We start from the raw sequence: 16,036 nt of genomic DNA, 5'->3' as shown, positions 1-16,036 counted from the left end.
GTCTAACTTTGGAATACTTGCAGTTAGTTGCTTGATCTCTTAGGACATTAACAACTAGGTTATGCTTTGGGCTGTTAGAATCCATGGTGGATGTTATTGGTCTGCATTTTTAATGTTTTTACCCCTGTACTTTATCACTTCTTATTTCTCCCCTTTGTAAACTTTCATTAATCTTTTAGAGAATTATGTAGGGTATATTTTTAAAATATTTCTAATGGATGTTTTCTTTTTTGTCCATTTTTGAACTGATTCATATGCCCACCTCACAATCACAGTTCTATACATTTCATTCTCTGATTATCACCTCTTTTCAGCTTTACTCCCTCTAGAGTAAAGCTGCCTCCAACAATCCTGAAAACATTCTGTCTACCAGTAAATAGTCAGATCCATTTATAATGCCACCCTTCACTGGCCTGACTCTTCTTTTTCCTTATTCTTACCTCAAGCCTAGTAACTAAGTTTCTAAGAGGGGGGGAAAAAAGCATCAATCTTGATGACTAATTTTACTTTAAATGTGTGACAGTGAACCCTTTAATGCTGCTCAGTAGTCATACTATATATTTCCCTGGTTTATTCTGCCTCTCATCTAGACCACTGTTTCTTTCTCCTTTATCCTGTGACATCTAGTATATCCTCTTTTTTCAACCTCAGTTGATGATCTTGCATCCTACTCCAATCAGTGAGAAAACCGAAGCACCAGAAGAAAACTGCCAGAGACATCCCCCCTGTACCCATATACCTCCTACTGGTTACTGGATAAACTTATTGTAACCAATCCCTCCAATTGTGAGCTAGATCATATTTTCTGTCTGCTATGGCTTACTCAAAAACATTGTTGTAGCAATTGTCTTTTCTTCTATATCATTTTGCTCTCTTTCCTGAATCATCCTCATCAACATGCACATTTCTTTATCCAGTCTTAAGAAAGCTTTTGATTTCTCCAGTACCTCTCTCCTGCCCCTGTTTCTTTGGCTGCAAGCCCATTTCTGTGCTCCCATTTGCAGCAGAACTCCTTGTCTACTTTGGTAATTTCCAATTCCTTTTTTCTTGAGTCTACTCCTGCTAGGTTGTCACTCCCTCAGCTCTACCAAACTATGTTTTTATGGTCTCCAGGGACTCTCATGTAGCTAAATCCAATGATTACTTCTCTATCCTTATCTTACTAAACCTAGTAACACGTGACATACTGTCTTTACTTAGCCTCCATTACATTACACACTCTTGGTTTTTCTCTTAATCTTTCTGAGTATTCCTTCTTGTGTCTCTAGTTCCTCCTCATCTCTTCTCTTAATTGGTAAGCCATTTAGCTTTTTACAGGATCTTCTTTATCCATTGATCATCTCATCCTGCTTCTTACCTTTATATAATAGCTGATCCAAAATCTATATCTTTAGCCCAGACCTCTTCCCTACACTCTAGTCTCTTATATCCAGCTAGCTACTCAACATGTCCTTCTGGAAACCTAATTAAACATCTCATACTTAATGTCCAAATATGAACTCCTGATCTTTGCCTACTCCAAACCCACAAGTCTATAATTGCCCAGGCTAAAAATCTTGATATGATCTTTGATTTTTTCTCCACTGTGTTGCAAAATTGAGTGACCTTTGCCTTGGATCTCTATCTGAAATCCTAGTCTCTATTCATCTCTTCTCACTCTGGTTCAAGTCACTAATATCATCTCTTACCTTTATTTCCACAGTAGTCATTTAACTAATCTCCCTGATTCCATCACTGCTCTGCAATCTGTTCTCTGTTTAACACTTAAAGTGATCATCTTGTATCACTTAGACCAGATCACTCTTTTGCCCAAAACCCCACAGTACCATTTCACTCAGAGTAAAAGATAAAAGTTTTAAAAATCCCTTTTGGGATGTGTCTGGTGGTGAAAGTAAAGTCTGATGCTGTAAAGAGCAGTATTGTATGGGAACATAGAATGTTAGGTTCATTAATCAAGGTAAATAGGATGTGGTCTGACAGGAGATGGCAAGAGTGAATCAGTGAACTAAAAATGGATGGGAATGGGTGAATTTAATTCAGATGACCATTATATCTACTGCTGTGGCAAGAATGCCTTAGAAGAAATGGAGTTGCCCTCATAGTCAACAGGAGTCTGTGATGTAGTACTTGGATGCAATCTCAAAAACGACAGAATGATCTCGGTTCGTTTCCAAGGCAAACCATTCAGCATCTCAGTAATCTAAGTCTATGCCCTAACCACTAATGCTGAAGAAGCTGAAGTTGACCGGTTCTTTGAAGACCTACAAGACCTTCCAGAACTAACACCACAAAAAAGATTTCCTTTTCATCATGGGAAACTGGAAGGTAAAAGTAGGAAGTCAAGAGATACCTGGAGTAATAGGCAAGTTTGGCCGTGGAGTACAAAATGAAGCAGGGCAAAGACTAATGGAGTTTTGCCAAGAGAACATACTGGCCATAGCAAACATCCTTTTCCAGAAACACAAGAGACGACTGTACATGTGGAGATCACCAGATGGTCAATACCAAAATCAGACTGGTTATATTCTTTGCAGCCAAAGTTAGAAAAACTATATACAGTCAGTGAAAACAAGATTTGGAGCTGAGTGTGGCTCAGATCATGAACTCCTTATTGCCAAATTCATACTTAAATTGAAGAAAGTAGGGAAAACCACTAGGCCATTCAGGTATAACCTAAATCATGTCCCTTATGATTATACAGTGGACGTGACAAATAGATTCGAGTGATTAGATCTGTTAGAGGGCCTGAAGAACTATGGATGTAGGTTAACATTGTACAGGAGATGGTGACAAAAACCATGCCCAAGGGAAAAAAAAAATGCAACAGGCAGAATTGTTGTCTGAGGAGGCCTTACAAATAACTGAGAAAAGAGAAATGAGAGACTTCCCTGGTGGCCCAGTGTCTAAGACTCTGAACTCTCAATGCAGGGGGCCTGGGTTTGATTCCTGGTTAGGGAACTAGATCCCACATGCCACAGCTAAGACCCAGTGTGTATATATATATTCATATTTTTAAGAGAAGCAAAAGTGAAAGTTATATCCAACTGAATGCTGAGTTCTGAAGAACAGCAAGGAGAGACAAGAAAGAAAGCCTTCTTAAGTGAATAATGCAGAGAAACAGAGGTAGCAAGACATACAGACGAACTGTACAAAAAAGATCTTAATGACCCAGATTACCACAGTGGTGTGGTCACTCATCTAACGGCAGACATCCTATAGTGTCAACTCAAGTTGGCCTTGGAAGCATTACTACAAACAAAGCTAGTGGAGGTGATGGAATTTCAGCTGAGCTGTTTCAAATCCTAAACAATGATGCTATTAAAGTTCTGCACTCATGCCAGCAAATTTGGAAAACTCACCAGTAGCCACAGGACTGGAACAGGTTTTCTCTTTCTATCCTAAAGAAGGGCAATGCCAAAGAATGTTGAAACTACCACACAATTGTGCTCATCTCACATGCTAGCAAGGTAATGCTCAAAATCCTTCAGCCTAGGCTTCAACAATATGTGAACCGATAAATTCCAGGTATACAAGCTGGATTTAGAAAAGCCAAGGAACTAGAGATCAGATTGCCAACATCTGTTGGATCATAGAAAAAGCAAGAAAGTTCCAGAAAAACATCTACTACTGCTTCATTAATACACTAACACCTTTGACTGTGTGAATCACAAAAAACTGTGGAAAATTCTTAAAGAGATGGGAATACCAGACCACCTTACCTGTCTCCTGAGAAATATGTACGCATGTCAAGAAGCAGGTTAGAACCGGACATGGAACAATGGACTGTTATGGAATGGTTCAAAACTGATAAAGGAGTACCTCAAGGCTGCATATTGTTACCCTCCTTATTTAACTTATATGCAGAGTACGTCATGCAAATTGCCAGGTTGGATGAATCACAAACTGGAATCAAGATTGCTAGAAGCAGTATCAATAACCTCAGATATGCAGATGATACCACCCTAATGGCAGAAAGCCAAGAGGAACCAAAGAGCCTCTTAGTGAAGGTGAAAGAGGAGAGAGAAAAAGCTGGCTTAAAACTCAACGTGCAAAAACCTTAAGATCATGGCATCTGGTCCCATCACTTCATGGAAGATAAGATGGGGAACAATAGAAACAGTGACAGACTTTCTTTTCTTGGGCTCCAAAATCACCTGCAGATGGTGACTGCAGCCATGAAATTAAAAAATGCTTGCTCCTTGAAACAAAAGCTGTGACAGCCTAGACAGCATACTAAAAATCAGGGACATCACTTTTCTGACAGAGGTCCATATAGTCAAAACTATGGTTTTTCCAGTTGTTATGTACACATGTGAGAATTGGACATTAAGAAGGCTGAGCACCAAAGAATTGATGCTTTTGGACTGTGGTGCTTGAGAAGATTCTTGAGAATCCTTTGGACAGCAAGGAGATCAAACCACTCAATCCTATAGGAAATCAGTCCTGAATATTCATTGGAAGGACTGGTACTAAAGCTGAAGGTCCAACGCTTTGACCACCTGATTCAGAGAACCAACTGTTTGGAAAAGAGCCTGAAGCTGAGAAAGATTGAGGGCAGAAGAGTAGGAGGCCACAGAGGATGAGATGGTTGGATAGCATTATCAACTCAATGGACATAAGTTTGCGACATTCCCAGTGACAGTGAAGGACAGGGAAGCCTGGTATGCTTCAGTCCATCTGGTCACAAAGAGTTAGACATGACTGAGCAACTGAACAACAAGAACAACTACAGTGTCATTTCCAGCAGAGTAAAAGATAAAAGTCTTTAAATGCCCTGTTGGACCTTAGGTAATCAAGACCACTGATATGCTATCTGAAAGTGATTTTCTACTATTCTCAATCAAACTGGCCTACATAAACATGCCAAAGAATGTTCAAAACTACCACACAATTGCACTCATCTCACATGCTAGTAAAGTAATGCTCAAATTCTCCAAGCCAGGCTTCAACAGTACGTGAACCGTGAACTTCAAGATGTTCAAGCTGGATTTAGAAAAGGCAGAGGAACCAGAGATCAAATTGCTAACATCCGTTGGATCAGAAAAAGCAAGAGAATTCCAGAAAAACATCTATTTCTGCAATATTGATTACGCCAAAGCCTTTGACTGTGTAGATCACAACAAACTGTGGAAAATTCTGAAAGAGATGGGAATATCAGACCACCTTACCTGCCTCCTGAGAAATCTTTGTGCAGTTCAAGAAGCAACAGTTAGTACTGGACATGGAACAACAGACTGGTTCCAGAATGGGAAAGGAGCACGTTAAGACTGTATATTGTCACCCTGCATATTTAACTTACATGCAAAGTACATCATGTGAAATGCTGGGGTGGATGAAGCACAAGATGGAATCAAGATTGCCAGGAGAAATATCAATAACCTCGGATATGCAGATGACACCACCCTTATGGCAGAAATGGAAGAAGAACTAAAGAGCCTCTTGATGAAAGTGAAAGAGGAGAGTGAAAAAGCTGGCTTAAAACTCAAGATTCAAAAAACTAAGATCATGGCATCCAGTCCCATCACTTCATGGCAAATAGATGGGGAAACAGTGGAAACACTGTCAGACTTTATTTTTGGGGGGCTTCAAAATCACTGCAGATGGTGACTGCATCCATGAAATTAAAAGACACTTACTCCTTGGAAGGAAAGTTATGACCAACCTAGATAGCATATTGAAAAGCAGAGACATTACTTTGCCAACAAAGGTTCGTCTAGTAAGGCTATGGTTTTTCCAGTGGTCATGTATGGATGTGAGAGTTGGACTGTGAAGGAAGCCAGGTGCCAAAGAATTGATGCTTTTGAACTGTGGTGTTGGAGAAGATTCTTGAGAGTGTCTTGGACTGCAAGGAGATCCAACTAGTCAATCCTAAAGGAAAGGAAATCAGTCCTGAATATTCATTGGAAGAACTGATGCTGAAGCTGTAGCTCCAATCCTTTGGCCACCTGATGCAAAGAAGTGACCCTGATGCTGGGAAAGATAGAAGGCAAGAGGAGAAGAGGACATCAGAAGATGAGATGGTTGGATGGCATCACTGACTCGATGGACATGAGTTTGAGCAGGCTCTGGGAGTTCGTGATGGACAGGGAAGCCTGGCATGCTGCAGTCCATGGAGTCGCAAAGAGTCAGACCCAACAGAGCGACTGAACTGATCTGAACTGAGAGGAAACTTAGGTACTTTTGAAAGATCAGCAAAAGTTTCTAGGGGGCAGATACTATGCAAACAAATTCTATATCTCCAGTTTCCATTTGTGTTTTTTCCTGAAATCCATCGGCTTGAGAAAGTATCTCTGATTTTCTATAGATTCTCCTTAATTATTTATCTTTCCAAAAACAAAAATCTTATCTCTTATCCAAGAGAATGTAATTATGGTGCATTGCCTCTGGATGTGAAAACTTTCAACGTGGCAAAACCTTTCAGTCACCCTGAACAGGGATTATTTCAAAAGGGAGGAGGGGTGACTAACAAAGGCTGGAGACTAAAAAAATGAAATCAGACTGTTTCTCAAGAAACTTAAGTCTGATTTGGCTTATCAGCTTGTCTCTAAGCACTGGTTTCATTAGTTAGGCTATTGTGACATTTTCCGTAAACTGAGTATCACTGTTTTGACATATATTTAAAATGCACATAAAATATATAGATAGCTTCCCAGGTGACACCAGTAGTAAAGAATTTGCCTGCCAGTGCAGGAGATGCAGGAGAGGTGGGTTCGATCTCTGGGTCAAGAAGATTCTCTGGAGGTGAAAATGGCAATCCACTCCAGTATATCTTGCCTGGAGAATCCCATGGACAGAGGAGCCTGGTGGGCTCAGTCCCTGGGGTTGCAAAGAGTCCAACATAACTGGGCATGTGAGCACAGCTCAGCGTTCTGTAAATGTATACTGTTGTTAATTTATCCCCACCCTGGATCTCACCACATGAATTTGCCTGTTTCCTTTTACTACCATAGTAATCAACTTTTGCAATGGAAAGTATTAAACCTGTATTTTTCTACTAGAGGTAGACATTTTATAGAATATATTCTTAGGATAAGCAGTTTGTAATTTTCATAGAAGGCTTTCAAATTACCTTTCCAAAAACTCTGATATTTATACCAATGGCAGTGTAGGAAAGAATTCATTTTCCCAAACTTTTGCTATCTGATACCTCTTATAATCTACATTTCCTTAGTGACTATGGAGTTATATATATCTTTATCAATCATCCATTTTGAAATTAGGTTGTCTTTTATCATTAATTTGATCTTGACATTTAAAAATAGTATCTTCTCTTTACAGTGACTTGAGTATGATTTTGATCAGTGAGTTGAACGAAGATAACTTTGAATTTTATGGTATCCCAGTACCTTTATGATGAATGACATTATGTGACAACATTTTTCCAATGAAAATTCCAGTGTTATAATTCTGTTTTATTGATTCTTTAACAGTTAAGGGAAGAAAGTCGAAGGCTGGCTTTGGCTGCCAAACGAGAAAAGAGAAAGGAGAAGAGACGAAAGAAAAAGGAAGAACAAAGAAGAAAACTAGAAGAAATTGAAGCCAAAAATAAAGAAAACTTTGAACTCCAAGCTGCTCAAGAAAAAGAAAAACATAAAGTTGAAGGTATTTTCTCTAAATCGTCTAATTTCTTTCATATAATGCTTTCTATTCAAAATTATATTTCATTAAATATAAATAACTTAAGATAACATTAAATATCAATGAGTCAAGATAACAGTAGATCTTTTATATTATTAAACCCAAAAGTATTTCTGTGCCCTTTTTATTTATTGAATTCATCCCAACTTTCCATTGTAAACAATTCCAAACCTATACACAAGTTGAAAGAATGACAAAACAAACACTTGAATACCCTTCACCTAATTTAAAAACAAACATTTTACTATATTTGCTTTATCTTTTTCTCTAAGTGTATATACATATTTTTTTCCTTAAGCTATCTGAAAATAAATTGCTGATTTCTGACATTGCACCTGGAATAAATACATAAAATCATAAAAAAAAAATTATCAGTACTTCCATAATTTCATCTACAGTCAAGACCATGTTCAGATTTTTTCTTAAATGAGGAAATCACTTTTAATTACTTTCTAACTAAAAATCATTTGAGGTAAGGATAACGTTAGAAAGAACCATTGTCATTAAACCACCATATATGTATGGTGTGTATGTGTGTATTTCCCTCTCTTCCAGTCTTTTATTTTGAAAAATTTCAAGCTACAGAAAATTTTAAGAGTTAGTATGATGAATACCTGCAAGTCACCTAGATTCATATAACATTGTGGCACGTTTATATTTTTCCTCTTTTTTTTTTTTGAATAGTCTTATATATACTGTACACAACAATAACATTATTACAATTGAGAAATTTAATAATAATGAATAATATGTAATATATAGTAACGTATTCATTCCTAAAATAATTCCAAATTTTTAAAAAATGTTTATATATTTGTCTGCACCAGGTCTTAGTTGCAGGACACAGGATTCTTTTTTAGTTGCGGCACATAGAGTCTTTACTTGCAGTATGTAAGATTTTATCTGTGGCATGATGGATCTAGTTCCCTGACCAGTAATCAAACGTGGGTCCCCTGCATTGAGAGTATAGTGTCTTAGCCACTGGACTATCAAGAAGGTCCCCTGAAATATTTTTTTATAACTTCCTAGTATATGTTATTTAGAACTTAGGAACAGAGAGGAGAATAGATAAATCATATCCATCTCATTACTAGTGAATGATGGAATGACTGATGACTTTATATCTAAAAGTAGTAGTAGTAAAGTAGCCTCTTGGTTTATTTTTGTCAAGTGCTTAAAGCTAAATGTATGGCCAGAACACTAGAACTTGCTAATTCGGTATTACTGCTTCTACAGATGAACCTGAAGTCTTGACAGAGCCTCCAAGTGCCACAACCACTACTACCATAGGTATATCTGCAACCTGGACCACTTTGGCAGGTTCCCATGGTAAAAGAAATAATACCATAACTACAACCAGTTCAAAGAGGAAAAACAGGAAAAATAAAATTCCTCCGGAAAACGTTCAAATTATATTTGATGATCCACTACCAATCTCATACAGTCAGCCAGAGAAGGTGAACGGAGAGTCCAAGAGCAGCAGTACCAGCGAGAGTGGAGATAGTGATAACATGAGAATTTCCAGTTGCAGTGATGAAAGTAGTAACAGCAACAGCAGCCGAAAGAGTGACAATCATTCACCTGCTGTGGTCACTACCACTGTGACCAGCAAGAAACAGCCATCAGTTCTGGTTACATTTCCAAAGGAGGAGAGAAAATCTGTTTCTGGCAAAACTTCAATAAAGTGAGTTCCAATTTTTATTTTCACAATTTACAGTATCGTTATGAAACACTTTGTTGCTGAATTTTTTAGTAAAGCAGTCAAATGAAAAAGACAAATAAGTGTTAATCTTTGTTCTAAAGAAGGCACACTTCTTTAAAGAATTACTGTGTAATTTCTTCATTTGGGTTGTTAACCCATGAAGTATCAGTTATGATTTTTCAGAGATTGTTATTGTATTTCAGTTCCGCTATATTTGACTTCTAGATAATATCTTTTTAAAATCGCCCCTTCATATTATGCCTAGTATTGGAAAATGAAAAATAAATTTCTCATTTATTCATAATATTCAGAAAATAAAGAATAAAATCATGTGTTAGTTTGCTGTTATCATTAAAAAATTCTTCATCTGTTCTATATTTGTTGTTGTTGTTGTTCTATATTTAATTTGTGTTTTTCCTCTTTGTTAAAGATTGTCAGAGACTATCAGTGAAGTGACCAGTAATTCTCTCTCCACTTGCACAAAATCTGGTCCATCTCCCCTTTCCTCTCCAAATGGGAAATTAACAGTAGCAAGTCCCAAGCGTGGACAGAAGAGGGAAGAAGGATGGAAAGAGGTTGTAAGGAGGTAATTGATTATTTCTTTGTTTTTCTCATTCTTTTTATATGTGCTCTATTTCAAAAAGAAGTATAGTCTACCTTGTGATTAAATTCCCCAGCTGTTCCAAATGCTGCAAACAAACTGGTGGCCCAGGGCTGCCAATGGAGACAACCTATACTATATTTTATATGGAAAAAAGTATATGTTAATACTTTCAAAACTGGGAGATTTTACATAAAAAGTTAGGTCATTGTGTGTCTGCTTCACCTGCATAGATATGGCTTTTGGTAGTGAACTAATTTCTTTAAGGTAATAGATTGTCTTATTCTTCCTTGTAACCTTGAAGCCCAGTAGGTAGTGTCTATCACATGCTTATAAATATATGGAGAATAAATAAATATTGGTTTTAAACTATTCTTGTCTTCAAATCATAGAATATTTCTACTTCAAGAGTTTTAGAACTAAAATATTTTACTGTATTTTGCTTGGGATTTTTAAAATAATGTGTGTTAAAAAGTAAAACAGTATCCCAGAAACTGAAAGGTGGTAAGATACCACCTACCCAGAAAGGATGTGATCCAAAAAAAGTATAATGTTCATTTCTTTTCCTGTTTTCGGCCAAGACTTCCCCTCAACCTCCATCTCTGTCTTCATCTCTGTCTGTCACATGGCTATTAAACTAATTAAAATCATAACACCAGAGTTCATTCTCACCGTTAGTCACTCAGTCATGTCCGACTCTTTGCAGCCCCATGGACTGGGACTCACCAGGTTCCATTATCCATGCTCTCATATAAAAAGATAATTCTGGTTTTTGCATGCAGTTTTATTTATTTTTGGCGGTACCAGGTCTTCATTGCTGTTGCGGGCATCTCCTGTTGCAGCACTTAGGCTCCTCTTGTGGTTTGTGGGCTTCACTTGTTATAGCAAACAGACTCTGGAGCACTCAGGCTCTCTAGTTGTGGGTGCCTGGGCTTAGTTGCCCCAGGGCATGTGGGAATCTTAGTTCCCCAACCAGGGAACAAATTTCCATCCCCTCCTTTGGAAGGCAGATTCCCAAACATTAGACCACCAAGGGAAGTCCCTGCATGCATCTTATATTATAGTATACAAACAAATTCTTAACTAATTTAAAATAATGATCCCTGAGTTATGTTATTTAAGGGAAAAGGAATTATCAGGTGACTTAGTTATATATATAAAAGGGCAGAGAGGCAAGGTTTTTTAAAAAATTCTAATTTAATATTTAATCTATTGTGAATAAATAATTTACTTATTCATTGAAGCCTAATTGGCTCATTCTTTTTATTGGGAGTTATACTGTTTTTCTTTTAGAAGTATTCTTTAGTTTAGACTTGTAAGAAATTTATATCTACCTTTGCTGAATCTGAGTAATTTTGTGTTAGGTGGGTTTTGCTTTTTGGAATTCCAACAGGCTTTTCTGTTTCCTCACACAACTAAACATACCTTAGCAAGTGTCCATATTTGTGGATAATCATTTGAAGGCCTCTAGAAGAATGCAGGAAAACATGAATTTTCAGTATCATCCTTTCAGTTAAATATTGGGTAATAAAAACAAGAATATAAGGTGCAAGTCAGACACCTAAAGGCACTCACAAGAAACCTTGTTAACTCCTTGGGCTAGATTAGACACCCCATCAGTGTGTCTCTATGATACCCTGTTAGAGCACTTACGACATCGTGTTATGTTTCTTACTTGGTTTCTGCATTGTCATTATATGTGGGTGGGAACCCGTCTGTCTTATTTGCCATTAGTAGTTGCGTTTACACAGTGTATGTCTACATGGATGTGCTTTGTAGATCATAATGAAGGATAAAAGTCAAAAAAGCAAACAGTTTTTGGTAAACTAACTCTCTTTTTTTCTGTGGCTCTTAGTTGCCTTGTATCATTTAGGATGAGACTAGGTAGAAGAGGCTTATTCAACAATGTTCTGCATTTTTTATTATAAAATTAGTATAACTGTCTTAATTACAACCATTGATATTTATGATTTATCTTAATTTATTTTTCTAACCATTAAACAGGTCAAAGAAAGTATCTGTTCCATCAACTGTGATATCCAGAGTGATTGGAAGAGGAGGCTGTAATATTAATGCGATTCGGGAGTTCACTGGTGCACACATAGATATTGATAAGCAGAAGGACAAGACGGGAGACCGGATAATAACTATAAGGCAAAATTTTGTCTCTTTTTTTTTTTCCCTTTATATTTATTGCATTAGAGCTTAAAAATTATAGACAAGCATTTGAGTTTTCAATGGAACTTTGTATTTAATAGCCTACTTTTAAATGAGAATTTGATTCATTTTAGAGAAAATAACTCTTAAAATTTGTTTTTCTAATTTATATGTTCTTATGAAGTATTTCAAAGGACTTTAAAAGAATTTTTCTTTTTTGTGTGTATGACAAAGATTTGAATAATTTTTCCTTATATAAACATTTAATAAGGCATTCTTAAAACTTATTCTGAGAATTTTTTAGAAGGAATGGATTTCTAACACATTTTAGTAGTTTTCCATCTTTCTCTTAAATTAGCATTTGAGATTTATTATTCTCAGATTGTATACTTAGAGTATGAGCTCAGTAATGATTTAAATCTAAAGTAGATATTTGTTTTGAATTAATATTTGAGTATTTCTAAGCTGTAATATCCTTAAAATAAAGATGATATTGTAAGAAATCATAAATTTGGTTGTGATAGACTGGTGCCCTTCATAGTAATAGAGGAGCTGATAGTTTAATAACTTGCCTCAACAGGAAGAAGGCAATTAACTCACTCTGCTTTATACTTATTCTCCTCTCCTATCTTTTTTATGCCTCTTCTTGGGTAGGTGTGGTCACACTTGCCTTATCCAGAGAAGAGGGAAAGCAGAAACCCTCCACCTCTGGGTTTCCATAAGGTTTTCCTGTCAATCACATATACTCCTCAACATTGAAGACTGGGTTTTGACCTTATTATGGCCATTGTTGGCATTATCAGGATTCTTCTCTCATTTTGAGACATCTGTCCAAAATAGTTAAAATAATCACTCTACTTATAAAGAAACCAGTAGTAAACATGCTGTAAATACTCATTTTACATACCTGAATTTAAAAGACTGTTTTCTTACTCAGTGATATTATTGTTCTTGCTTACTTGTACTGTTTTTAATGTTGATCAATTGTTTAACTTAATGGTAACAGTATGGATTATGTAGGATTTTAAGTGCAGTGATTTTTCGATCTAGAATGTATTTCACAGTAGGAAAATGATTGCTTAGCCTGAGGAAACAATAGTGAAATTAAATTTTTTGGAAAGAAGTAATGTTTCTCCTTTGAAAAATATAGTGGTGTGTTGGACAGTTTATCGCTTTGCTTGCAAAATACCTCAAAAATAGAAAACTTGCTGCTTACCTTTTAATCTGTTCTCTGTATATATGTGCATACATATGCAGTGCACACACAAATGAATTTAGGCCTTATATATCTTAAAAAGGGGAAATTGGACCTAATTTTTTTTTTTTTTTTTTGATCAACTTGTAGGGGTGGCACTGAATCAACAAGACAGGCAACTCAGTTGATCAATGCTCTGATCAAGGATCCAGACAAAGAAATTGATGAACTCATTCCAAAGAATCGTTTGAAAAGCTCCTCAGCAAATTCCAAAATAGGGTCATCAGCACCTACCACCACTGCTGCTAACAGTTCCTTAATGGGAATTAAAATGACGACTGTAGCTCTGTCATCAACATCTCAAACTGCCACAGCACTTACTGTGCCTGCAATTTCTTCTGCATCTACTCACAAAACCATTAAGAATCCAGTGAATAATGTGAGGCCTGGTTTTCCAGTTTCTCTTCCATTAGCATATCCTCCTCCACAGTTTGCACATGCTTTGCTTGCTGCTCAGACTTTCCAGCAGATCCGTCCACCAAGGTTGCCCATGACCCACTTTGGAGGTACTTTTCCACCAGCTCAATCCACTTGGGGTCCTTTTCCTGTCAGGCCTTTGAGCCCTGCCAGAGCTACTAACTCGCCTAAGCCTCACATGGTGCCTCGCCATAGCAATCAGAATAGCAGTGGTTCTCAGGTGAATTCAGCAGGTTCTTTAACTTCAAGTCCAACAACTACAACCAGTTCATCAGCTTCAACGGTGCCTGGTACATCTACAAATGGCAGTCCGAGTTCACCTTCTGTTAGAAGGCAGCTTTTTGTCACAGTTGTGAAGACATCCAATGCCACCACCACAACGGTCACAACCACAGCAAGCAACAACAGCACTGCACCCACAAATGCCACATATCCTATGCCTACTGCCAAAGAACACTACCCAGTATCATCCCCATCTTCCCCGTCACCACCAGCCCAGAGCCAGCCAGGAGGAGTTTCTAGAAACAGCCCTTTGGATTGTGGAACAGCATCTCCAAATAAAGGGGCATCTTCCTCTGAACCGGAAGCAGGTAGTCCACCAGTAGTAGAAACAACAAACGGTAGACCTCCAAACAGCAGCAGTTCTTCTGGGAGTTCATCAGTTCATTCTACTCAGCAACAGCCTCCGGGATCTGCTTCTCAGGAGCCAAGACCACCTCTTCAGCAGTCTCAGGTTCCTCCCCCGGAAGTCAGAATGACTGTTACTCCTTTAGCAACCACAAGTTCTGCTCCAGTGGCGGTGCCTTCTACTGCCCCAGTGACTTACCCTATGCCTCAGACACAAATGGGATGCTCCCAGCCTCCTCCTAAAATGGAACCACCTGCTATTAGACCACCCTCTCATGGCACAACTGCCCCTCACAAGAATCCAGCTCCAGTGCAAAATTCATCTGTTGCAGTCCTCAGTGTCAATCACATTAAAAGACCTCACAGTGTTCCCTCCTCTGTCCAGCTACCTTCGACCTTAAGTACACAAAGTGCTTGTCAAAATTCAGTACATCCAGCAAATAAACCTATTGCTCCCAATTTCAGTGCCCCCTTACCATTTGGGCCCTTTAGCACATTGTTTGAAAATAGCCCGACTTCTGCTCATGCCTTCTGGGGAGGATCTGTTGTTTCATCTCAGTCAACACCAGAATCTATGCTATCAGGAAAATCCTCATATTTGCCAAATTCAGATCCCTTACATCAATCTGATACTTCTAAAGCTCCAGGTTTCAGACCACCATTACAGAGACCTGCTCCAAGTCCCTCAGGTAGGTGGTATTTTCTGACATTCTTCACCTGCTCATTTACACAGATGATGCAAAAACTCTGGTTATTTTCTAGTACTTTTACTCTGACTAGGCCAGATGGACAAACTGTTTTACTAAATCAAATGCTGTTGTGAGTATTGAGTGTATTTAGTATGGCATTATTATTTTTTTTTAATCTTTTTAGAAACTGCAATGGATTTTACCTTAAATTTACCATAAGTAAATTTCTTCATCAGATACATTTTTCTCTCTCAAAGTAAAAAAAACAATCTCTCATATTTTAAATTAATAAGAAATGCCATCAAAAGTTTGCGTTTTCAAATAAAAACTACCACATATTTTTAAATTTTTATTTTACTTCCGCTTTACAGTCAACTCTACCTTCAATCTGCACCCCCCACCCACCTCTGATATCCACAAATCTGATCTTTTTCAGTGAGTTTGTTTGCTTTAAATTCTACATATAAATGAAAATATAAACTTGTCTTTCTCTGTCTGACTTGTTTTACTTAGTTTGATGCCCTCATGGCACATCCATTTATCAGAAATGGCAGAATTTCCTTCTTTTTTAATATATATATGGCTGAATAACATCCCACTGTGTGTGTTTATATGCCACACACACACACAGTGGAATATCCATATTAAAAAAAAAAGTGTATGTGGGCCACAACTGCTTTTCCATTCATCCATGAATGGATACTTAGGTTTTTTCCCATGTCTTAGCAATTATAAATAATGCTATTATGAACATGGGAGCGTAGGTATATTTTCAAGTTAATATTTTTGTTTCTTCTGAATATATTTCCAGAAGAGGAATTTCAGGATCGTTGTGGTAGTTCCATTTTCAGTTCTTAAGAAGATCCTCCTGTTTTCCAAGACACTGTTTTCCATAGTGTCTGTAGGCTGATCATATTTCAAGTGCTTACTTAATGAGCAGATGTAACTGG

At 37.4% G+C, this 16,036-nt stretch overlaps 1 protein-coding gene across 13 annotated transcripts in view; it reads left to right on the top strand.

Annotated features, from left to right (window-relative positions):
• ANKRD17 (ankyrin repeat domain 17) overlaps window positions 1–16,036 on the top strand; it is a 167,180-nt gene that overhangs the window by 130,555 nt on the left and 20,589 nt on the right. For all 13 annotated transcript variants that reach the window (XM_070791564.1, XM_070791571.1, XM_070791566.1 and 10 more), the window contains 5 exons: window positions 7,431–7,602; window positions 8,875–9,322; window positions 9,771–9,926; window positions 11,946–12,095; window positions 13,444–15,086. In XM_070791564.1, the coding sequence (XP_070647665.1) occupies window positions 7,431–7,602; window positions 8,875–9,322; window positions 9,771–9,926; window positions 11,946–12,095; window positions 13,444–15,086 (2,569 nt within the window). The remainder of the gene's footprint in view (window positions 1–7,430; window positions 7,603–8,874; window positions 9,323–9,770; window positions 9,927–11,945; window positions 12,096–13,443; window positions 15,087–16,036) is intronic.

The sequence above is a fragment of the Bos indicus genome, chromosome 6 (genome assembly GCF_029378745.1).
Source record: "Bos indicus isolate NIAB-ARS_2022 breed Sahiwal x Tharparkar chromosome 6, NIAB-ARS_B.indTharparkar_mat_pri_1.0, whole genome shotgun sequence".
Taxonomy (NCBI): domain Eukaryota; kingdom Metazoa; phylum Chordata; class Mammalia; order Artiodactyla; family Bovidae; genus Bos; species Bos indicus.
The sequence above is the reverse complement of the archived record's forward strand: the minus strand, read 5'-3'. Positions and strand labels throughout refer to the sequence as shown.